Here is a 25,763-nt window from a genome sequence, read left to right on the forward strand (position 1 = left end):
GCAATAAAACATATAACATAATACAATATACATACAATATAAAACTATCTTGTATGGAGAGAACGTCAAGTAAAACTCCATAAAAACATCTGGTGACTTACAATGTGGCTTGGTTTATCGGCAAAAGTACATACTTAGTCGTAGTTGTCTTAATTTAAGGCATCCAATCCAGACATACATCAAATCCGCCAATCTGCTCATTTTGGAAGTCAAATTAGATGGTGAGAATTCCATAGATGGTGGTCCAAATTCTAAATGTATTTTGCCTATATGAAATTGTAGATATATTCTTATGTCTACCATACTGTAGTCATCAACTCTAAAGTTACTGCTCCGTTTGGACTGTATGGTTTGTGCAACAAGGAATACCTAGCCTATGAGGAACAAAGGTAAAGCAAATGAGAGAATGTGGATTGCTCCAGAGAGGTCAAGATTAATTTTCAGTATTTCACTGCCAAATGACTGATATCAAGCATTGAACAATATCAGTAATTATTAACACTTAAAAATTTCCTTAGCACAATGAGCTATTTGTACAATAGAAACAACTGAAATTCACATTATGAAAATTAACTTGCTAGCCATTTCTGGGCAGTAGAGGCAGAAACATTGAGAATCTGGTGTATGTAGGTCACACAGATAAACCAGCCTTACCAGCAAACAATAGGAGTAGAAGCCATATTTTAATCAATAGACAAAGGGCTGATGTGTGTGTGTGTGTGTGTGTGTGTGTGTGTGTGTGTTTAAGAAGCAGCTTGGACCATAAGAAACACTTCTTCCGCAAGAGATGAACAAAGCCATTTGAGGGCTTTAGTTCGTCTACCATCACACCAGTCCGAGGGAATAGCGACCCCATGGAGACAAAAAGCTTATCAATATCATCATCACCACCAATGAAGAAAAGCCGTTCACACAGATGCACAGATTTAATAGATGTTATTTTAATAGGTGTTCAAGAAGTAATAGTTGCGTCAGCAGAAAGTGTAAAAGGAATAATAGTTGCATCAGCAAACAGTGTTATGACATAGGAGTCGTGGGTGGGGTGGGTGGGGGGTGGGGGGGCTGAGGGCGATGGCTAAGGGATCCCTCACTAAGCAGGGGTTCCAGTAAGGCAAGGCTGCATTTAACAACTGGGCTGTAACAATCAAAAAACATACCTGTCATGATGATTACTATTAACATAAATTAGATTGAACACATGTTGTACAAACTATCGGAGGAAATAGACTTAAAAGATCTGGCGTAACCTCTTCTTCACAAAAAACAAAAGGAAGCCATGATCTACATTCCAGTAAAGGGTACATAATCTTATACAGGTTTATGTATAAATGGATGCATATTCAGTTGTATATTTCATTGTTTTTTTATTTTTTTTATTTGACTAAACCTATAAAAAAGGAATAGTAATAAATAAGTTGAAATCCAAGCATTCAATTGATCTATTTGATTGCAGGAGTGTCCCTGTTGTTTTAACTGTCCTGAACAGTTTCACTTTGACTGCAAAGAAAAGGAAAAAGAAAGAGCAAACCGGGGGGAAGCCGTCGTCCCGCCGTTGAAATTATAAGAATCTCTCAATCATCAGTCTAATGGATGCTCACACGTTAAGTCCTTTGGACTTGAAACCTCCACACATTTCCAATGAGTTTGCAGCGCAGCAGCTATCTTGTCATGAGAATTGTTGGTTGTAACGAACTATGCACCTAGGAACAGTATACCATCGCATACATACAGTACAATCAAGACTGAATTGGAATTAGAAAAATACAGGTACAAAATGATTACATTCAAGAAGACAGTACTAGCACAAAAGGGTATTATTTATAGTCATTTAGGTAACTAATATAGGAATTTCAACTTTATAGAAGCATTTTCTAGATAGAAAAAGTGAGGGGAGGGGGAAATGATAGTATTATGGCTGTTTCGTAGATGTGTGGGTTTGTTATTGACTGGATTCTAGCATATATATAATAGTTTAAATGCATAATTTCCATAGATGGGGTAAAAATTATATATTTTCTTTAAAGATCATGATCGTTTTGGTTTGGGTCATAAGGTGCAAATACTGTATATTAAAAGAGGCATTGAGTGGTGCCCTTTTGTTGCACACTGTTCCAACTCTGGGTTCAAACACCAAGGAAAACCCATTAGATACACAGGATTAGTTGTGCTGATATCATGTTACCTGAAGATTTATACACCTAAAAAAATGCAGTGCAACTGTTATGCTAACTTTATTTTTTGTCTTTTTTGTCTTTTTACAGGATTTCCATTTGAAGATAACTTTCCCTTTTCTTTGGCAAATGTCAATAAACTCACTTGCTATAAGCAAATATATCTCTCTTTTGGGGGAAGACAATTTCTTTGTCTTTGCAAAGAACTACACTGATGTCCACCAGTGGAAGAACTATACAGTTTACTGCTTGGATGATATCATCCTTAATGTAACTTTCTCTCATATCTGAAAAAATATATATATACTATTAGGATTATCTTAAAGCATATTCTGTTTCCCTTAAGCTTAACTGGGAAACACTGGCTTGTGGTTAGTTTGTTAGCTTTTACCGTCAAATTTAGAGAGGAATCGTATAGCATCAATGCATGTTCTGCACTATTTGTACACAAGGGCCTATGCAAGCAAAACATTTTTACCATGTAACAATGCCTTGGTTCAGAATAAATACTCTATTTCAAGAGGCAAGAGTTCTCTCAGACCCATATCTTGTTTGTCTGTCCTGTCGCTAAGAGTCCGCGAAGCACACTTAACACATAACCAAGAAATGGCGATGCAGTCGCAGTCAAACACACACTTCCAGAGGTGAAAAGACGAGCTCACTATCTAGAGACGGTGCATTTTATCTCAGTGCCTATTCGCTTAGCAGGTAAGCATAGATGCATTCATCGTGTATGAGCTTGTTCTTTTTTGACAACAGTCTTAATCCAGTAAACCTGACCTCAGGAAAGACCACTGAAGTTAATAAAGAAAGAGGAAATCCTACCTAGTTAAAAAGAGCATCAGAAATGCACACAACACCTTAACAGAAGAGGAATCGAGTAGAAAAAAATCCTAAAAAAAACCCAACTAAAAACATGATTGAATCTAAAATTTGCGATAAATCAAGCATTGGTCTACACAGAGGAACAGAAGGCTATTTGTAGCATGATGGCAACTTCCTGGGGTTATTGGGGCTTTTGTTGGGGAGTCTAAGTAGCTTGTGATAGCTACATACTGTATCTGCTGCCCACAGTCTGACTTAGCCTGCGGCAGCTCTTTCCAGCTAGTTCCAACCCGCGGGAAGACGACAAACCTGCAGCTTAACCATAGACGCTTCAGCCCTTACTTTTCCTCACCACTACCGCTAACACACTGTAAACAAAAGTACGGCCAAGAGAGAGATCTGGAAACGGAATGACTCTGACCACGCAGCGAGAAAACAAAGCTAAAAGCAAGAACAACACCAAGTCGCATCTAAATATAAATATTTTTAAAAAGCAAAATGATTTCTCATGGCCTATGAGTGGACCATTACTTGGCAATAAAATCTCAAAAGGCCGATAGCAAACAAATGAGGGAAACATTATCTAATGCCTCGTCTCCATTAGGTCTGTTCAACCGGGTTTGGACTAGTTGTAGTATGGTATGGCCTGATTAGCCCGCAACTTGTACACATCGGATCAACGTTTCATTTCAGCACACAAGCAAGAGAACAGTCAAAAAATAGAAAACTGAATTTCATTGTTACTCCTCTCAAAATTGATAATTTTATGAGACAAATAGCAATTCAGTAAAACTGAATGCTGCCGATATTTAGAATCACCAACTACAACTGTGAGCAAGACGGGCTCTGACATGGCTAAACTGTGGCCAGTGAAGACAAGGCATTTTACTAGCCTACCAAGAACCACTCATACTTCAGCTACAAATTAGTGCAGTGTTTGTGTAATAAACAAACAAAAAATAAACACTATCTCATGAAAACAAGTCGCACACAAGGAATTAGCCTTTCTAACTGCTACGCAAACTGCAATAAGATCAAGTATCGACACAAACTGCATTTCACTATTCAAAAATGTTTCAACCGATTTCAGAACTGTGATGGCATTGAGCAAGAGGCTGGTCGAGGGCTTGAGGGATGAGGGTCTAAGTGGGAGGGTTAAGGCTATATCTGAATCATTTTTTCACCCACACACTACTTTCCTATCACAAGAAGCGGCTTTTAAGCAGACCAACCATCTCATAAACCTGACATGGACGTTGTGAACCAACTACTAAAAGATAATAACCGAAAACAAACAAAATACCCTTAGCTAGAGTGAACTCTGGTTCAAACGCAAGGGTGTACACAGGTCTACTCTTACACCTTCAATCTAAAGTGATTATACTGGAGCTACCACATACCGTTTTACAGTAGCACTTTCTATCATAGCAAGTCAAGGTAGATATTAAATACTTAGCCTTGATTTCTTCATAATTTGAGTACACCGAGTTAGTGTACCACATGGAAACACTAAGTGAGATGTAGGTAATGGAAGCCTATCTGTCATGATCATTTACCCTGGTTAAAGTCATTTTGGGTTGAAGCTGGAAGGAATGGAAGGGAGCCACAAGATAAGAGCTATTCAAATATAGAGGTATTCTACCGGAGGTGGAGGGAACTCTTTCAGTAGGTGTGTGTGAGGTAAAAAGGTGACAGAAAGCTGTGTTCTTGTATAAAACGAATGCTGTGTTGGGTTTTTTTTTTCCCTACCTAAAATGCTATTTTTTAAATTGCAAGACGTGACCTTAAAAATGGCCTCTATGTGACGAAAGGATATACGATAAACCCATGACAACCATCTCTATAAGGGAAGCCATGCACTGGGGGACAGCTTGGTTCTTCCACAGGCCCTGCCGGAGCGTCTAAGGGGGTGAGAGGAGATCAGAAAGGCATCCTCCTCCTAACCAAAGCGAGGCTTCGGGAGAACACTGAGATGGTGAGGAGCAGGGAGGAGGGGAGGATCTCGTTCCCCCCACCAGAAACCGGAGCTCAAGCAAATTCACCACAAGGGGGGGAGGTGGAGTCTGTCCGAAGCTTCCTGCTCAAGTCTCCCTTCAAGCGTAGGGTTACAACATCGAGGAACGTGAAGCTCAGGCGCCTACGTCCATGTTGTGGCTTCTCATAACAGCAACTGCGTTTCACTGATCGGCGCAGGAGATGAGGACTGGAGTCTGGGCGAGGTCTTTCTTCTGACTCTCAGCTAAGCCTCGCTGGCCTCTGAAACACGACACAAAGACAGGGCTTATAGTGTGTTTGCACCATTCTGCTGTTTTTCAAATTGTCAACTTCTAAATTTAGTCTAGTCTTGTTTATTTATATAGCACAAGCATGTCTCAAAGGGCTTTACATAGCATAATATACAGTACATGTCATATACATACTACACACTAATTTAAAGGGGAGTGGTCGCAAGGCGGACGGCAAGTATGCGCTTTGAATAAGTGTTGCGCCTGGTGTCATTAAATAGAAGGACATATATGAAAGCTCAATGTTATATTTAGCATGTTATAATGTATTATAACAATATAGTGTGAAAGCTGGGCTGAGTCTCTACCTGTGAACGTTTTCCATGGCTGCTACCTCGGCGAGCGCTGCCAAGCTGAAGAAAGCAGGCAGCTCTTGCGGTATGGGGCTCCTCTCCGCTTCCTCTGGTCTGGGAGTACTGTAGCACCCTTTTTCATTGCATAAATTCTGTTGGGGTAATGGCTTCTCATCCTGTTCCTGGTTCAGGTCCCTAGTTTTGTCTTCTGTAACAAAAAAAACACATACAAGCCTCAGCAACAGCAGTAAAGCATGGCATTAGCATGGCAAAAAAAATTCAAACTTTCTGCATTTTATTTTCTTCTTGAAAAATACCTATGGACTATGTACTTTAAAAGTTTTACATTTTAATTCCAAAACAACATTTGAATACAATTACATGTCAAAGTCTGTTGACATGAATTATGGAATAATATGCAAGGTATTTGATATTTTAAGAACTTTGCTTTTTTGAGATGGGAATCAATATCAAATGGTGAATTTCAGCTAAATATAATATAGCATTATTTGGCATGAAACTCTTCCATTGTAACCTTAAAGATCCAGTGCCTGACGCAGGCCAAAACATGTTCATTTCTCACCCTCAGCCGGAGACACACTGCCATCAGCTGTGCGCACCAAGTGGGTGATCTTGCTCTTCCTAGCCTTCCTCTTCTGGCTACCAACTAGCATCTCAATACTAGCGGTGCCCTGGGCATCTGGGCACATTGTGGCAATGGGGGCACATGATTTGGCTTTGGAAGCTGAATCCGGCATGGTGGAGTCACTCTGCACCACTGCTGTGGAGTAAAGGTTCATCAAAATGGTGCTCTGGATGAAGATGATTTGGATGAGTTGGCCCATGCACATTCACAGTAATGAAAATCAATGGTGCGACAACCAGGTTTCAATTTTCTAAACAGTTCCTCATTTGTCTCTTTACTATTGACGTGCTATGTAACCACAGGAAAAAATATCTTGTATGCACAATGGCCTTAACAGCAAAATCTTAATGAAGAATTTAAACATGTCCTCTTCTTTACGGTAAGATAAATTCTGTAATTTAAGTTCTGTTTTTAACAAACTGGATAGCAATTTATATAAAATCAAAAAATATATATTGTTTATCATATAAACTGCGACATAACTGTTGGAAAATATTCAGCAAAACTCACCTTAAACAATCACCTTGAATAATGACATTACGTGTAATCAGTTACTGTTGAATGTGTTCAATATGAAAACGTTCACATCCCTACTATAATGCACAAACATCAACATTCTAGTTCACCTTTTTCCACATCACCTGGTTTCTCCTTTTTGTGTTTGTGCTTCCTAACAATCTTGTGGAATGAAGTCTTTTTCTGAGATGGAGATGGCCCTGATATAGTAAAAAACAAAGAAAAAAAGAGCATGGGAATGCCATGTTATGGAGTCAAAATGTTTTTGATTTAACAAAGAGAGAACAGGTTTTGAATAACAGAAGCTGTGAAAAACATGACTCTACAAACAAGTGCCGAGTGGGCCATGGATGGGATGAAAGGATATTAAAGAACAGTCATTATGTTTATACACTGGAGAAATCTTCCAGCTATGCTTTTTCGTCACCTTTTGGGGCTTTCGGGGCTTCTTCTTGTGCAGCAGAGCTGTCGGGTTTCTTCTTCTTTGCCACAGCAGTGCTCTTCTTGTCAAACGTCATTGGGCTGTACTGTGGCAGGCTGTTGAACTTCTTCTCAAACTCTTCCTCCAGTTTCCCTAGGCTGACAAGTAGAGTTTACAGTTTATATATTTGAGCATATAACAATGTTAAAACACAGAAGAGACAACAATAAAGAGTGTGCAGCTAAGGGGCTTATAAAAACATCTCACCTCACAAAAAAAATAATCAAAAACAGGAACTGCATAACAGGAAATTCACTATCATAACAGATAAATCTCTTTAATTATTTACAGTCCTGATGCAGAGCCTGAGGCATGGTGTGATATGTCAGCAAGTAAAAAGTCTTTCTCAGAGCCTACGAATATAAAAACGCATTCCTCAAAGCAAAGTAGATCAAAAACAAAGAGGTGGACAGAGAGAAATCAAAATTATGATATGAATATCTAATTATGAATAGTTGTAAGGCTTTATTTGTGCATTGTGTACGTTGACATATATGATAAAATGCTTAAAGGCTAACTGGAGGTAGCACTCTACATAATTGTTCGAGCAGTATTCCCATACATTGACAGCCCCAGACTCACCGCACTGATAATTGAACTGAATGTTGTTAACAAGTGAATGTGTTGAATGTTGTGTATGAACACTGCAATGTTCTGTGCTGCCAAACTGAATTTCCCTCAGCACAATAAATGGCATTGTTACTTGTACTTGAGCAACACCATCACCGATGCACTGAAATGGGAAGACAGCATAAACACCCACAAGAAGGCTCAGCAATGGATGTATGTCCTGAAACAGCTGAGAAGACTCAATTGGGGCGGCCCAGTTGTGATAGAGATCATCCTTTAACCAGCAGACACAAGTTCAAGCCCCACTGTTGGCAAGCATCCACCCTGCTGAAGTGTCCTTGAGCAAGACACTGAATCCCTACCAGCTCTAGAGGTGCTGTTCTGTATCTGACCCTGACCTCTGACCTCTCTGTAGACCAGGATAAGAGAAAAAGAGAATTTCCCTATGGGGATCAATAAAGTACTTTATTCCCCATAGAGGGAAAGCACTGAGAGCATCCAAACCACCTCCCGTCTGATACAATATAGCATCTGTTCACTAACTCAGGTTTGCTAAATATTTTCCATTTCAGTTGTCCATAGTTTATCTTGACTCAACTACAAGATTTTGTTCGCCGTTTAATATGATGTTTAAACTGATATACAGTCAGTTAAACTAGACTAACCAACTTGTGATTGACCGTATGAGCATGACGAGTAAACAGCAGTGCATCCAAAAATCTAAGAAATGCAATCAGAACTCGAAGAGTTGGGTTACTAATAAATCATAGACTAGCAATATACTGCATGTTGTTTGTACATTGATTGCATATATTTCTGATCTCTATCAGGACATTTACATGGTACGTTATACACATTAAGTATGTCTGTAAAAAGAAAGAAAACACAGAAAAAGAAACCAACAGTAAGAATGTCACTGTTCTTTGACATTATGCTGTAAAATTTAACTACGGTGTACAGAAAACAACAAAACAGATACAAATAAGAAAAATGACCAACCCCTGTGAAGATTCATCTTTGGACTTGGACTTTTTCAGCTTCTTGGGGTTATTAGGTCCCATTTGAGAAACAGTCCAGCTGTCGTCACTCCAGTTTGCATCATGGTCAGATGCACGGAAAGCACCTCTTTTACCTGGAAACATATGGCCACCAATTCAGAAAGGAAAATTGATTAACTAATGAAATACACTTGTACTTTCAAGAACTTTCATCTCTGGTAATTGCAGTAGTGGGCAAATAAATTCACTGTTGATTACTTGTCATAACACACAAACTAAATACAAATGGATGATGCTGCCTACTTTTATGAACCAATTTTCCCTTGAATCAAGATGGATACCTCGGTCAATGTTGGCTCTCAGAGAAGTCAGCATTCCCTCGGAAACCAGGGTCTTATACAAGGCACCTTTGCAGCTCCTCTCTGACTTCCTGGAACCACGGCTCTCTGTGCTGGACTCTGCTTCATTCGGCCTCTCCTTCCCCATCTCTTCATCTTTGAGCTTATCATGCGGAGGACTGGAGGGGGAGTGATGGGGCTCTGTCATGCTGCCCTCTAGGTCTGTGCTTCCGATACCTGCTTCTTCTTCCTCATTCTTAGGGATGTTGTCTGTCGTCTCCTCCTTCATCTCCACCTCAGAGGAGCCATCCTGCCCATCGTGCCCATGGTCCTCCTCCATCTCTTCATCTTTTTCTTTGAGAGGGCTCTTGACTTTGGGCTTACTCTTCTTTTTGGGCAAGCCGGAGTTTCCACCACAAGTGCTGCTGTGGATCTTCTTCTTGGGCTTCTCCTCTGTATCCTTCCAGGCCCCTTTAGCCACTGCCTCAATAGTACAGAAGACACTGTCCCGGTCTGATTCTGCATGATCAGATTTCTTGATGATCTTCTTGGCTGAGCAAGGGATCTCATCTTTATCACTTGACTTGGCCACCTCTTTTTTCTTGCTCTTCTTTTTGACACGTGCATTTTGGCTGCCAGGTTGTGGGGGAATGGCATCAGTGGAGGTAGAAGACGAAGAGGAGGAGGAGGGTAAGAGAGGTGATGTGTGAGGGGAGGGAGGATGGTCATGAGTGTCTCCTGTCTCCTCCTTGATCTCTGCCTTGACTGTGGCTTCTTCAACAGAGGCTGTAGAGGAGCTGTCCGGTGGCTGCGATGTCGCCGTCTCCATCTTCCCAGCTTCAGAGGCTAAGCACATCTTACAAAACACAATTCAAAATCTAGGTCAAACAAATGAATACGAAAGTGGAGCCAGACCACAAACACATTTGCTAGCTTTTAACTGCCACCGGTGACAATTGGTTTGAGCATGACATCTGACATGCTAGCTACCTGTGGGTCATCTTCTGGTTAAAGACACCAAAATGTAACCTAAAACAAATTGTGCAACTGCAATTAGTTCATAGTTAGAGACTTATGAGTTTCAAGCGGCATTTTTTTTGGTGTCCAACCAAATCATACAGATATAAGTTATTGCTAATGTCACATTTCATTTTAGCCAGAACTGTTAAATAAATGGTCAATGCACTTTAAACTTTTAAATTGTTTTTTATTTAAGTCTATGTGCTACATACTTTACTATACCTACTGTACAAAAAAAATAGTGCTTATACTAAAAACTTACCATACTAAAAAATGGGAGTACATTGCAACCTGTTCAAATTTCATACTGAAAAACTGCTCCAATTTCATATCACTAGGTGTATCAAGCATACTGAGCATGTAAAATGATACTGTGATTGGACTTATATTTGTTTTATATTCGAGTCAATTTTCACACCAGAAATCCAATTCAAAATGCGAACTACTGAGGGTGGCAAGTTGATTTTCACTTGATACACTTTCACTTTCACTCTCTTAGTTATAAAGTATTCTGACAATATGCTTCATAGACTTACGTTATTTATAACTCTGTCAATTTGTGCACTGGCAAGTCCATTCAAATGGCGGGCCCTACTACTCAGTATGGACAGCCGATCAACACTGCAGATGCTGACGCTGCTATCATTTTAGTCTTGGAGGTCTAAACTGCGTGGCAGTCAATGACATTCACAGGGTTCTGGTACTTCTACAACACTGCTAATTATTACAGTACACACTTAATTTCAATGCTTATAATGCAGTCATTTTTACTGTTTGAGCTATAAAATTCACTGTTGAGTATGGGGCCAATAATCTAAAACAGTGGTCAATCCTGGTCCTCAGAGCCCAGCTGGTTTTCATTCCAGCCATCTAATCAGGGACTGATTTACACCTGGGATGCCAGGTGAATGCAATTAACTACCTGATAGGACAGAAAACCAGCAGTACTCTGAGAACTTCACAATTTTACAATCTCTCAATCTAACATGAAAAACAAGGATAATTGATATTAAAATCCAATCAGGTGAAATGGATATTTCAATTTGAAGCTACAGCATGAATTGATGTTGTACTGTTGAAAAGCATTCCATTGTTCAAAGTGCACCCTACATAGACTGTATAATGCATTACCTCAGCGAGCTGGAAGAGAGCGGACTGTCTGCATGGCTTTCCCTCTGGTGCCATAGACGGAGATGACTGTGAAGATACCTGCTTTGTTACATAGGAGAAACAGAGAAAGGTTTTGGTATGACATTGAATTTCACCACTAAAATAGGTTCTTCCTTTGTCTTAGGATAGTTGAACTTGTATTATTACACATTTACTACTGACCACTACAGGCAGAAACAAAACAAAGGACTTACACTAACACTAACACTTCAATCTGTGATGTTACACTGATGTACAGCTTCATTGAGAATGAATAGGAAAATACATGACTATATATATAATAAGTGACTTTCATATCACCCAGGTAGAATTTCTGGATATATGAGTACCTTTGCTTGTGCAGAATGGTTACTGTTGCTATAAAATGACGCCAATTTTGGTTGAACAAACAATCTATGAGTCAATAAAATCAGTCTCGTCACTGGAGGAACTTGGGTGGAATATCTTGATATTGGGGCATCTTTGTTCATGTGTCAGCAATAGTATTAACTTTGCCTATGCATTGCCTAACAATATTGTCACAAACCACGATAAACTGAATAAGCTGTCAATTTTGGAAAGCCATAGTGTTAAAATGAATGTCTATCTGCAAGCAATGAACGCAACTAAATTATGGGAACTAGTGCAGAATTGCAGACTTAAGATATAACTGTACCTCGGTCAGTGAGGAAAGGGCAGACTTGACCCTGCTTTTAGTAATGTCAGGCACTCTCTTCGGTATGGTTCCAGATGATATCTATAGATGGAAATGGGGTGCACAACATTAAGCTATGCCAGGCTCTTGCATCAAAGTTCTATTATGAATTATAAAATTCAAAGATGACAAATCAGTGCTGAGTGCAAGTGGACTCAGCCAATTACCCTTCAAATCACTGATCTGATGCAAGCAAACCAGAATAACACTATAGGATCTTTTAATGAAAACAAAGTGAAGATGATCAATGCATTTGATCAATATTTACATAATGTGGTTTGCGTCTTCCAAGACGAAATGTGGGATACTGTAGCCCAATTTGTGCAGGCTGGGTATTTTGTTTTAGATGCTGGTGCTTTGTACTACAAGCCTGGCTAGATTATTTGTGTTGGCACATATCCTCGTCCAGTCACAACAGCCCTGTGACCCACTTTTGGGTCACGACCCACTGTTTGAGGGAACACCGTTCTTAAGTATATAGCATGCAGGAAGAAGAGAAATATAGCCTGAGAACACACCTCTTCCTTATTCCCTGGAAAGGGTTTCCCCTCGCCATCTGTGTCAGGTAAACTGGGTTTAGGAGTGCTGGAAGGGATCTAGAGATGCAGATACAGTACTGGAGGTTAGTTGGCCCATTTCGTCAGGAATGAACCTCATGACCTTTGCCACACTATAGTCTTTGGCATAAATCAGCAAAAAATACAATACTTATTTATTTATTTTTTTTATTCAAAAGCATAGTGTCTATAAATACTAAAAACTTCAAGTAGTTAATTTAATTGAAAATAAGACATTTGGTTAGTTTTTGTGCTGTCGATAAAACTAACAAGAGCTAACAATGGACTGTCTTGTCACTGTTACACAGAACGGACCTGGGTGAAAATATAAATGTTAACTGATGAGTCTTTGAGGACACCTAGCTGAGAGCTGGTGCATTACAAGGAAAGGCCTGTGGGTGGCTCCCAACAGTGACCTACCTCTCTGGTAGTGAGGGCATGTTCCCCAGCCAACAGCAGCATGCTAAGGCCTCCCATCTTTGTAGGATCTGATTAGGAAAGACAGGAGTTACACAGAAATACCTGCATGTTCTTGTATTACACACAACTAATCATCTGTAAATGTTCCCAAGACACGTTTGCACACACCTGCCATGGCAAAGTTTAACTGTGGCATGCTGTCGGTTTTCGGCACTTTTTTGGCAGTGGCAGAGTCCTTGGAGGAGTTGGAAGGGAAGGACCAAACTTTTTTGCGGGGGTTGCTGACTGGCTGGCAGGATGGGCTCTTCACTGGTTTGTTGGTGGTCGGGCACCACTTGTAGCCTGGGTTTGCCTTCATGAAGGCATCCTTGTACTGAAAGAAGACCATGTAGAATTTATATTATTACAAGCAAAAGATAATTAAATGCTGATAATTTAATATCACATGATCATTTTAAGGTGATATTTGTCTTTCATACAATGTTATTTTCATTGCTTCTATTCCTCATGGGATTTCTTGAGCAGTCAAAAGACCAATACTGGTTGTCCTAGTCCTTTTGGTAGTCAGAAAAATATACTTCTAACATATGTGCCAACTTAAGCTGATCAAACCCCATTTCCCTTCTTCAAACAGGATTTTTTTTTTCATTTTGCAATGATCAATAAATATGGTTAACAGCAAAAAAAGAAAGAATCTGGTAAGGTGATGCCAAAGGAAATGGGGATAAAAAGAAAAAAACTTGTATATAAACAATGTAGAATATAGAAAGAAATGTCTGCTAGACTGCTAGACTGTAACCATGGACATGCACACATACAATGATACAAAATTCAATAAAAAAGACAATTGTTATTTAATAAAACAATGGATGATAATTGACATGTATACAGCTACTTGCTGGCGTAAAATTTTAAGCTCAACTCCTGTCACAATGCACATAACGGGAAAAACTGCAGAACAAAGTTGTCATCTTAATGTACCATATCAATTGCTTACTAAGTAACTAAGTATTGTTCTAGGTCAATAAAGTCAAAAAAAGTCTGTTGTCCATAGCAAGATACCAAACCAAATCTTTGACTCTCAACAGAAGGGAATTTAAATAAAGACAAAAGTAAGCAGGACTTTTTTCTCTTGCTTTGTCTCTTCCTTACTGCTTCTATCGTAACAAGTTGGATCAGCTTTCACCTTTAAGTGATATTTCACGTTGGTACAAGTGGTGGCTCAGTTTGGTACAAATGCCTGTGGTTGGTGCTAACGAAGTCGAACCAGCGAAAATGAAACTGAACCAAGCTGAAATGGCATCGGTGTAGTATGGCTGCCATTGCCAATCCGAGAGCAGTGCTCACCTCCTTGGCCATGTCGGTGTACTTCTGCTTCTCCTTGGGCTCCAACACGGCCCACCAGTCAGCCAGGATCTTGGTGGCCCCGCGGTTGTCCAGGCGAGGGTGTTCCTGCCGCACCAGGGACCGGTGGCGTTTGCAGAAGAGGAGGAAGGCATTCATTGGCCGGCGAGCCCGCTGCTCAGTCGAGTCTTCCTCCACTTCCTCCGTTGGCCCTCCGCATTGCACCTGCGATCCCTGGTCCTGGCTGCACAGCACCGGCTGCTGAGAAACAAATTCAGAAGCCTTTAGTTGCAATGGTGTACTATGTCCTTCCGTCGCATGTCTCTGATGAGCTGATAGATCTGTATGGCAAACTAAGCTTTGTTGTTCAATTCATGGATCAAGGTGGTAAATGAGCAGTCAGAGTAGGAAGACACTCACCTTTTCCAGCTCCTCTTCATCTTCCTCTTCTTCCTCCTCAGAGAAATCCAGCGCCTTTTTGGAGAGAAGTGGGTGCCACTGCAGACATTTGCGTTTGGGGCGCTTGCCACTGACCTCCCCCACAACAGGTGGCTCCTTACCCCTTCCTCCACCCTTCATGGTACTACCGCGCCTAAAAATGAAAGAAATAGGCATACCATAGGACCACATCAAGGTAAAACTAAGGATGCACAGTGGGAATGCAATGTAAAGATGGCAACCAACACCCAACCATGTGCTTCAAGCCACTTCCCCCCGTTTAAAGTGTCCACACTCCATTTCATATGAATCCATCAACTTTGGCGTTGGATATAAACACATTTCAATGGCTCTTTCAATTCACTGTCAAAAACCCCAACACCCTAAATCTTTAGTTTTCCAGTGTGGTTTGAACCTGCCTGTGGCTAGTGATTTCTCCACATTGTAGTGATATTTTACTTTGCCAGAATATTTTCATTTCTAGTGAAAATACCTCTATAAAAATTCATGAATGGTCAGCTGGCAAAATTGGCCATTGGGGATACCTGTAGTCAGCACCACTTTCTTACTTTCATTTTGAACACCTACTCTAAGACATCGACAAACAAGGAACAGTACATCTGGGTAATAAAATGCTATTTCATTCTCTGTTCTGGATCACACTTGTCCAAAAGTAATTTTTGATGTTTGCAATTATCGAAGTTAAGAGCTAAAGGAAAAAGCTTGGATGCTAGAGGTGATGATGGCAAGACAATCTAGTGTTGGAGGTTCACTGCCCCTGAACCTCTATGGAGAATCGTTTCCTGAAAAAAGGAAATGTTCTACAGAGGTTGAAAAAAATGTAACAAATTAAAAATGTTACAAGTGGCTGCCAACAATAGCTTGCTAGCTAGTCATAGTGTTTCACCTGGCTAAGATGGTTTCAGAGCAGATATGAGATAAACTGTCTCTTCTGATGTTTGGTTAGGTACACATTGAATTAACTATTCTGTTTTGTTCGCTTGTGATTAACCAATTAACTTGTAAGAGGGTGTGGCCTATCACAAAAGTGGACATATGACAAATATCATGAAACTTTGTACAACTTTAATTACCTTTGTCCCTTTAAGTGTTTATGAATCAACATATAGGGGGGTACTACAAATGCAAAAAAAAAAAATGTGGCGGACAAAATACTGACATCTGTTTCTCATGCTCCAGGACCACTTAACAGAATATATTTGAAGTTTGGTTTTAATTTGAGTATATTGTTATATGAGTCATATAATAGCATATAACTAACACAACTTGACAGAGTAAGTTTCATTGTGATACTTTGGTTCATACATTATGTCAGGTCCATGACTTGGACTATACAGTACATGCCAATTTTGATCCAAATCCAATGATATTTGATCAAACAGGATCAAAACTTCATAACAGTGCATGGCCAGTCACAGTAATGCGGCTATAAAAGATGGCTGTATGGAGATTATTATAAACACCTATAATGGATATCCATATTACTGTAAAACATGCTATGACTTAAACAACAACAAAACATTAGGCCCTTGAGAGCTTTACATTTGTGGCCTTGCCACATTGGCATGAACCCCAGAATTGCGACTAGTGGCTATATTTAGGGGTCCACGCCTGTGGGGCTGAAACCCCATTGTTTTGCCCCAGATTGTATTTTCTTTCTAAAGAGGCCACTTAATTCCCTATGAGATGTTACATGCTAGAGACATAACACCTTCCAACATAACAAACATTACAACCTCCTAGTGTCATATGCAATATGACATCAACTGACACAATGGCACAGATATTTTTCATTTTGAAAGGCCTTCCTCACAGTTTATACACATATCCAGCTCACTTTGCTGCGCATATTTGTCACTTGGATTCCTGTACCATTGCAAAATGAATATTACTGCCAAAATATTTAATGTTTTTCATACCATGCCGCTGGACTGCTTGCGATGTTTAAAAAGGATCTGACCAATGTTATCATGTGTTTCCCTCATCTCCATAATGGTTAGCTGTCACTTAACATCCACCACCAACAATTTGAATTCTACCCATGCCTAAATAGGATCTTTGGACTGCAACAGAATTGGTTTGCCTATGTAATGTCTCTAAATATAAAACGCTTTCCATACAATTCATAATTTGCTTCTCTAAGTCATCTCTCAACACAACACACAATGTTTTCAGTTGTGTTGTTTACTTGCGTGAAATTGTTTGTGAAACTAGCATTTCAGCCTTAAAGGGTCTTACTAGCTTTACAATTCTGCCCTGCTTACCACCAGTTTGCAATATTTGTGGCGTTTGAATCAATGGGAGAAGTTAAGTAAGCACACCCCAATATTCCAATGCTGAATTTTTTAAAACAGTTAGCCTAATCGCCGACAGCGTTTTACATTTTTGACCAAGATCACAAAAAGTAATAATCTGAGATACAGATCTGGAATACATTCAATCCAAATGTGCCTAACTGCATTGCCACCATTAACTAAAATATTTGGCAAAAAGGATTGAACCCCAGAATCACAGAACCACTTAATTTGCTTCCAGCTGTAGTAATAGAAATTCTAAGAACCGAAACAGTTTGAAAGGATGTATGTCATGTTGAGAGTGTAATGGTCTCCTTTCATACTGACTTGCACTAGAAGGCTGGTGCCAATGTGTTAGAAACACAAATTAAGACATTTTTAAACCTAAAGCAGGCTTGATTGGGTATCATTATCAAAAACTCCTGAACCTTCCCTTTAAATCTCCAAATTGCCGCTTCTGTCTATATATCGTTTAATACAACAGGAGCAAAGGAGCGAGTGAAGAAGCCAAATTATCCCCCTACTGACCATGATTTCATTAGCCTTAATTTACTATGCTAATTTTCTCACTTAACTCGCCTTGGAGGATCCCCACAACTGAAGGACCCATGTGTAACATGAAACAGAGCAACAAAACGATGATCATTTTTAGCTGGTTTACTTGGATATCGAGTCAATCAGCTAAAATACTGCACAGTCCACTAAAGTTGTACTGAAAAACCAAGGAGATGCATTGATAATAATGAATATAAACATACATAAAATACAATGGTCCAGAATTCCTCATAGGGATTGCCAAAGACTATGCAATCATTAAAGGAGATGGTGCTGATGTGGAAAACTTTTCCTGATGCTGAACTCAGAATCAGATATTATTGCAATTAGTAAGAAAAAAATCTTTAGTAGGGGGTTCACATAATTCCTCCTTTCAATTGTCTCTTCAGCCAGTCTGTCTGTTCATGGCTTTGTGTGCATAGGAATTACTCTGGATGTATGGTGACAGCAATTTGTGGTGAGCAGGATGTTTTGCCATTTGCCCCCAGAATTACATTTTTATTATTGACTTTTTGGAGATAGTATAGAGACATCTTAAACCCAACACTGAGCACCCTGCTGTCGCTGGCAAGGAATACTGACATGTCCCCATTATCTTGACTGAGCTGCTTGGCTATGGACAAGTATAGTTATAACACTGATTTACTATTTACTGGACTATAATTGCTCTTTTCAGATCTCAGCTAACATGATCAGAAATGGTCAAAAATGTGAGTACACCCCCTAATGGAATCAAAGGAAGGATATCCACCAAAATCTTGGCCTTTAAATACATTCACCACAACGGGATGTTTCATCACTGCTGTAAAGTAGTTCAAGATCATTGAACTACTGTGTTTACTGTGTTTGTATTTGGGATTGGTGATGTAATTTCCCTGCATACGACGAGCGTTTGACGATTTGTTCAGCAAATAAATACCAAACCGCAGCTTGTTTACCTTGTTTTGTTAGTAAAAACAATGAGTTTGTAGTTGATTAGTTTTAGTCTCATCAAATCTCTGAAATGTGACAGGTGAACTCTAATTGCTAAAGTAAGTTGCTTCCTTGTTTCAGTGTTTGAACTCTAAGAAATGTACACCAACTGCCACTATAGACAGGTGGGGACCTGTGTATTTGGGAAAAAATTACAAGTGACCAAAATGAGAGTCTGATACAACTAATGTTTTAAATGTGAGCAATAGGATAAAAAAGTAGTGAAAAATCGGGCTGATGTACTACAAAATATTACATTGCTGTTCACCAATGGGCTGGAAGCTATTGTCTGTTGGTAGTTTGCCGCTACACGAGCTGCACAAGATCATTAACGGGCTCTGTGCTTTTAGAGCCTTCCTTGGCAAGTTTTCATTGCAAAGAAGATAACAGGAACAAAGTCACAACAGAAAGTGGTCAGTTACCCACAGAAGAACTGCTATAGTCGCCCATTTCAGGAGTTACACAAATTGAGTTACAAATGGAAATGCCTTTCCTTGATCCTGTCATATTACCAGACTCCTGAGGAATGAAGACATTAGTACAGTTTTATTTCTTTATCAAGCAGTTATTTAAGCAAATATTCTAGGGACACGGGAATATTTGCTGTTGTCTGGGCACTGTAGCTTTGACCCTGGCACTTTTTACTTTGGTGGCTTGTAATGAATTAAAGCATATTCTACTGTTGCACTCATTGTAAATCACTCTGGATAACATTGTCAGCTAAACTCCTAAACTGTGAATGAATCAGGAAAGTAAATGAGATTCAACCTAGCCTCTTCTCACCTTGATGCAGACTGTATTCAACTTTTACTCTTTGAGGTCTCTCTGCTGAAGCCACGACAGGGAGCTCCACAAATATGCAAATATTCAAACTAGCATAAGTTCATGTTATAGACACCTAAATGTTAATGTTCTACATATATAAAAAGCAGCAATACAATTTAATAATAATTAAGCATGTCAGTATATTGTAATCATATAGGTGCACGTATTTGTTTTCGTCTCTATAGTTGCACTTCCTCTGGAGACATGTCAGATAAACACAAAGCAATCAATGAATGAATGATGTTTGATTATGTGACTGTAACAAGCTACTAAGTTATTGATCTGGAAGACATTCAAACTAGAGGATGAAAACAAGACTCGAAAGTGTTTGTGTTTGTGAATGCTAAGTGGAAAACAGGGATACTTACTCAAGAAAAAACTATGGAAATGCTGTATGAATGATGAGGATGAATCTGCCACAGCCTTTGTCATGCAATGACGATGACCTATAAAATACAAGACACTGCTCTCAGTCAAGCGTTACATTGTCATCGCTGCAACAATTTCCCCACAACATGAGCTCAAGTCTGCAGTGAAATGTGAGCAAAGCAACTTTCATACAGCATTAGTGAGTGACACTGCATAGCACAAGACCTCGGCTTCAAACTACGGTGGGACATTTTGTCTGATCTGATCACTGATCATTTCAATCGTGCAGTCGATCCGCCCTTCTGGCCAAAACCAAAGCATGTAGGCCAAAACCTACGACCACTGGATGCATTTAACGCAACATTATACAGCTTACAATTCAGCAGGCACAGTTGCAGTGAGTCTATTGCTGCGCAGAGGTTTAGTTGTGTTTTCAGGTAAAACTGCTGATGCCCGATCGGACTGCCTGACAGTCTTAAGAGTGAAGTCTTGAGCGACTGTATCGAGCTTTTTATGCGGAATAACAACGCTAAAATTGTGAGGTTGACGGATAAACGATGCGTTTGCCTACCTAATATGCTCCTATCCCTAAGCTCACATTTTCATCTCCGTGCAAAATGTCGATCTGGGCTCTGACAAGACAGACAAGCCGAATGAGAGTCCATCTTGCTTTGGTTTGGAGGAGAAAACCCAAGTACAGTACAGTAGTAGGGATATTTCACTCCTGTCAAACTCTCCGATGACAATGTCGTCGAAACGTCTCCCACTCCGAGGAAAAAAACATCCACATTCATTAATTAAACTGGGGATTTTCTGCCCAGGCACATGCATCTGTGTGCAATGTTTTGCTGAGCAGCAGCTCCATTTCCTAGCAGTGTTACTAGGAATAAAAGTAGCTAGTTAGCTTGCTAGCACTCCAGCCTGCTAACTGGACGTGTCACGGCTATAACATGCAATGGTTTCCAAACCCGCACAAGATACTTGAAAAGCTACTGACAAAACATATTGACTAAACTGTAACTAAAGCACTTGTTCGTGCTGTTGCAACTATTCGTTTTGATACAACGCAGGCTTGTATGCATTTAATGCGGAGAGGAAGGGAAGGGGGGGGGGGGTCATACCACCTCACAGAGAAACAGTTGCTTTGCCATATATTTTACACAGCGATTTCAAAGAGGACTGAATTAAAATTTGGTCAACACATTCACAGGAGAAAGAATTTACAGTCTGTGGCACAAGTTATCGATGAAATCTCGACGGAAAAAAACAAATTCAAGGGGGAAGAGCCAGCAGGCGGACATCATGTCCAAAGCAGCGATAATAACAATTTTTCAGAGTGACTGACTGAGAGGTTCCGAAAATAACGACCGGGTTTTAACGGAAAATCAATAAAAAACAAGTTCTCTGTCATGAAGGTCTCCTTGATGCCAAAACATACCTCTAATATCCAGCTCAAGTGCCGGGGGGGGCCTCTCATCATCGGTGGCGTCCACCTTTTTAACTTATTGACACATCATAACAGTTCGGCACTGGCTGTACTGAGCTCAGTTGCGTCAAGTCAAACATAGTTAGCCAGGCGGAGACCGGAAGCAAGGCGATTTTTCTCCAAAATAAAAACGCAAAATGTGTCACTTAAGGGTAATGAAGCTCTCATTCTACCGCCTTCAGAAATATATGTGCCACTGCTGTAGGTTTCAGTTTCAGAACGCTTTCATTAATAATTGGCCTGATTAGTGTTCTCTGCTCTGATATGACGGATGTGATTAATTTATTTGATTAGATATTGATCAATACTACATTGGTTTTCTCTGGGGAGCCCTTAACCTGAATTTATTGTAATACAGCATTCTTATTAGATTCCACACAAGCATGCATTAATATGTTTTAGAATTATTATTATTATTATTATGAGTTTCAGCGGATACTTTAAAATCCCATGGTCTAAATGCTGTTTCAGTGGCTTTACTGCCCTGCCAGTAATATTGGGGAATATTAAATACTTGTAATTTTTCTTAATTATTCTATCATGAAAATAATCAAATTTAAACATAGGCCTACTGCATAATGGCACAAAATATCTGCTGTCAGCAGCTTCAATCCAAAGATATCAGTATCTGCATTCAACAACCCATATAGATCTAACTTTAGTTCAAATTGACCTTTCCAAGATAGTACACATCCTTCCGAGTTGTCTATATTTTCTATTTAAATGTCATATTAAACAGACCTTTGTGGCCATGAAATTATACTGTGAAAAGGACATTTTGCTTGTTTTTAATTTACTAAAGGTTCATCCTTACATGTGTTCTTAATTTTCATGTTGGAACTTTGTGTTGCTCCAAAAAAAAAAAAAAAGGTTGCAACACGTTCGTCGATAAAGGTTTTATTTTGAAAGTTTTGACCGGAAGTCCTCTTTGTTTATTTTGTCTAGCTTGACACTGATACAGAAACACACTACTTCTCCCCTGGATGATGAATGTTACCGTCGGCGAAGGCGAGACACAAAACGACCTTAACCCACAAAAATAACACGACAATGCGTGAATTCCACCGGAAACAGAGACTTGTTCAGTCACATATTGTGTTGGAAACACTTTCGTTTTCCTCGAGGTGGGAAAAAAAAATTCACATCTATATCCCTGCCACCCTTCCTCCCTCCCCTCCCCCGGCTTGCAAAGTGTTCATACCCAAGCATTGACTGGCCTGTAGTTGCGAACATCATCCCTGACTTAACTTTATCTTTTAGCACTGTCCGCTTGACAAAGGTCAGTGAAAAGGTGTGGGCTACCTAGTTAGAAAACCCCGATAAGTAGATACTGAAAAGGTTGGTTACAGTCTGCCTCAGTTGAGTGACTACTTGATATAAGCTTCCTGGGTGTTGAGCGACTGATAAACGGGTAAAAAATGTTGGGGAAATGTAAAATTGTAGTTTAACGGTACTTACCCCTTAGCAGCAACGTAGTAACCGAGTAGTTAGTTGTTTAGATCTGTTTCACAGCCTTAGCCATAAAATGAACAGAACAGTTTTTGCAACATACTGTACATAGTGAAAATATCCACCCCATCATGTAAGCCTGCGTGTGATTGGACGCTCGCTTTGATGGACAGACCGATTCCGCCAATCAGAGGCGACGTTATATTCTAGTATTATTCTGAGATTATTGTAATGTCTTCATAATGTTCAGGACGTGTAGGCTACATTTAGGCCCACACTGTACAAAATCACAATAATACAGCAACTTATAGTATGTGTGTGGTACTCAATAGTGATGTTGTAATGGCCTTATCATACTGTATGGTATTTTTTAACTCCCACAGCATGGTATCACTATAATATTCCAATAATTTCATAATTAGGCACTAGATTCCTAAAGGGACTTGTAGGTTTGCTATAGACGGAGACGAGGTGGCTTGTTGGTTAGAGTGAAGGAAAGCTCACAGGTTCGATACAGGCATCAGCCACACAACCTGTCAAAGTGTCCTTGGACAAGACACTGAGCACCTGCCTACTGATTGATTGTGCTACAAGTCTCTCTGGATGGGAAGGTCAGTTAATTGCCTTCATTGTTAAGTTTAGACAAGTTCTACTTCTTTTTGGCTAGGAAAAGACTATGTCAAGAACTAGTATAATGCATGGCCAACTCACTTAGGCTGCAGAGGCTATTGCAGAATGAACTTGATTACATAATATAGAGCAACAAAATACAAAATATTGCAATAATGTTGATTACAGTACAGTATCCTAATAAGTATGTCAGATGTCGGCTGACATTCAATTAGTTAGCATAATCAACTGAGATGATATGTCATGTAAGACAATGTTTTCCAACAATTTGCAGTGTTGATCTGTTGTGTTCAGTTTTGTATGCCATTCTACTCTAATGTTAAACAACCAAATGAATCTCTTGAGAATGATTTATAAAGTAAGATTTACCTCAGAGACACTGATCTATATCCTATTTTTCACTGCCAATTCTGCTGCAGTCCTTTGCATTCAAATCCAATACCTGTACTTTTTGATTAGCCTTTCAAGTTTATATAAAGACAAGCCTGGAGTGAAATATATCAAAGCACATCTAAGACTTTTCAGAGAAAAAAACAACATTTAAATAAAGTTAGCTTGTCATGTTTCTTGGAGTAGCAATGCTTCTTCTTCTTAGGCGCTGGCTGGATAATGAGCCAAACAACCAATAATAACCATGTGGGCATCCAGTGGAGCAGCTAGAGCACCTTGACTTTGCTGATGACATCGCACTGCTGTCCTAAACCCACCGACAGATGCAGAACACTGCACTCATACATGTTGACAGGTTTATTTACCTGGGAAGCACTGTGACTGTGGACGGAGGGAGTGAAAGCAGAGAATCAGGAAGACAGGCCGCACTGACACAGACCATAAAATACCACGATTCACTGTAATGTCACAAGGTTGAAGGTTTCCAGTTTGAATTCCTGGACTGGCAGGGGAAGTGATGAGTACTCAGCTACTACAGCTACTGTTGAGTTGCCCTTAAGCAACTACCAGTGGCTCCAGTTGAGCTGACTGACAGTAGAAGACTGTGGTGTGAATGTGTGTAAGTGATGCAGGGCGGAGCTGAAACAGTATGCACGCTCAGCAAAACCCTCACTGCATAAATAAAGGTTAAAAAAAGAAAAGAAAAGAAAAGTCACTAAATTATATCTTGCTTCATGTGGAGAAAACAAAAGAAGCAATAACAGAGTTTTCCCATAGGCAAGAGTTCTGGTGTCTCTGGTGCGTTTTCTTCTGAGGCCAAGATTGTTATCAATTGTGATGATCATCATTCAATTCCTCCTCAACTGATATGTCACCCAAGGTGACTATGATAAAGGGCTATATAAATAAGCAAGACTAGACTAGACTAGACTAGAATATGCTTTAAAAACAAGACAACAGAGGACTCCCAGTGGTTTTGAAAACCAAGAAAAATTTGAAGAGGAAAACAGCACCAGACTATCATTAGACGTCAGCCCAGTTATCTGTTAGAAAGTGTCATCTGTTTTACACAGCTATCACACCAACATTAAATATGATATTGAGCCATAATAAGTTCCTAAAACAAGCCACTGAAACAACACCATTGATATGTTGGCTTGTTAGCTTGTTTTACTTGTAGCATGCTAGCTGACATGTTGTTTGCTGGTAGCTTGGTCGCTCTGGCTCTTGGTTAGCAGTATGTTTGGTGGGATAATATTAATCTCTTAGCATGTTGATATGTTGGCTTGCTAGCTTGTAGCATGTTAGCTGACATTTTGTTTGCTGTTAGCATGGCTGCTCTGGATTTTGACATCTGACCTGGGCTTCTATATGAACGCTCACCCTGGATTATGGCACACAGGATCATAACATCAAATCCTGTGCTTTGAAATTAGATCATAACAACTGTTGATTTCAAATCTGATGATTGAAAAGGCCAGGATGAACAGCTATCATCATTATTATTCATAACCATGCGATGAGCCGACCTAAAATAACTTCTAAAAGCGAGCGTGGAGCAGCCCAGAAGCTGCCCTGTGAGCAGGGGAACGTAAATCATAGAGAAGACGGTAGCGATAACTTGGCCTTGGCCTGTCAAACGGCTTTTTGACTTGTCTATTCACTGTGCTCATTTCATCGCTGGAAGCAATAAAGCGCCCTTGGTTGAGAGTCTTTCTGTTATGAGACATGTGACGCCCATGGCAAAATATCCTGTCCTGTCCCTACGTTGGCAAGCTAGCCTCCAAATTATTATGACCAGATTTAAAAATTTTGATGCATTATAACGGGCTTGATACACAAGATCAGAAGCATCTGCTCTCATATTGCAAAAAAAAGGAGACTGGCCAGCTACTGCTCTGTCAGTATTAGTTCTGCAATTCATTAAAATATTTCAGTTAGTTTAGTAGGCAAAATTTATGAAAGTAAACCAATGTCATGTCTCTGGTCCTACTCTTGTCATGGTG

The 25,763-nt window shown here is 39.8% G+C and overlaps 1 protein-coding gene across 4 annotated transcripts; it reads right to left on the reverse strand.

The window, feature by feature from the left end:
- Window positions 1-925: 925 nt before the first annotated feature.
- On the reverse strand, window positions 926-22,811 carry bbx (BBX high mobility group box domain containing). Of its 4 annotated transcripts, none has more exons than XM_071902920.2 (16): window positions 22,747-22,811; window positions 19,802-19,879; window positions 14,749-14,920; window positions 14,332-14,589; window positions 13,153-13,357; window positions 12,985-13,052; window positions 12,526-12,603; window positions 11,969-12,049; window positions 11,275-11,355; window positions 9,127-9,979; window positions 8,787-8,919; window positions 7,164-7,315; window positions 6,862-6,936; window positions 6,158-6,355; window positions 5,590-5,782; window positions 926-5,252 (listed from the first exon to the last, which is right to left on the reverse strand). In XM_071902920.2, the coding sequence occupies exons 3-16, from the start codon at window positions 14,905-14,907 to the stop codon at window positions 5,174-5,176; spliced, it is 2,613 nt and encodes an 870-aa protein (XP_071759021.1). In that variant the 5' UTR covers window positions 14,908-14,920; window positions 19,802-19,879; window positions 22,747-22,811; the 3' UTR covers window positions 926-5,173. The 4 variants fall into 4 exon arrangements, with proteins under 4 accessions (XP_071759021.1, XP_071759023.1, XP_071759022.1 ...); XM_071902922.2 differs by lacking the exon at window positions 22,747-22,811 and adding an exon at window positions 21,241-21,351 and having other exon boundaries at window positions 14,332-14,586; XM_071902921.2 differs by lacking the exon at window positions 22,747-22,811 and adding an exon at window positions 21,241-21,351 and having other exon boundaries at window positions 11,275-11,352.
- Window positions 22,812-25,763: the final 2,952 nt, after the last annotated feature.

Source organism: Centroberyx gerrardi, chromosome 11 (assembly GCF_048128805.1).
Source record: "Centroberyx gerrardi isolate f3 chromosome 11, fCenGer3.hap1.cur.20231027, whole genome shotgun sequence".
Lineage (NCBI taxonomy): Eukaryota > Metazoa > Chordata > Actinopteri > Beryciformes > Berycidae > Centroberyx > Centroberyx gerrardi.

Bases quoted from the DNA above. Each gene is read 5' to 3' on its own strand.
- bbx (XM_071902920.2), bottom strand. From the start codon at position 14,907: ATGAAGGGTGGAGGAAGGGGTAAGGAGCCACCTGTTGTGGGGGAGGTC. The intron at 6,937-7,163 runs GTGACGAAAAAG...TTACTATATCAG, and splicing joins AGCCCCGAAAGCCCCAAAAG to GGCCATCTCCATCTCAGAAA. The intron at 5,253-5,589 runs GTAGAGACTCAG...GTCGTGTTTCAG, and splicing joins GCCATGGAAAACGTTCACAG to AGGCCAGCGAGGCTTAGCTG.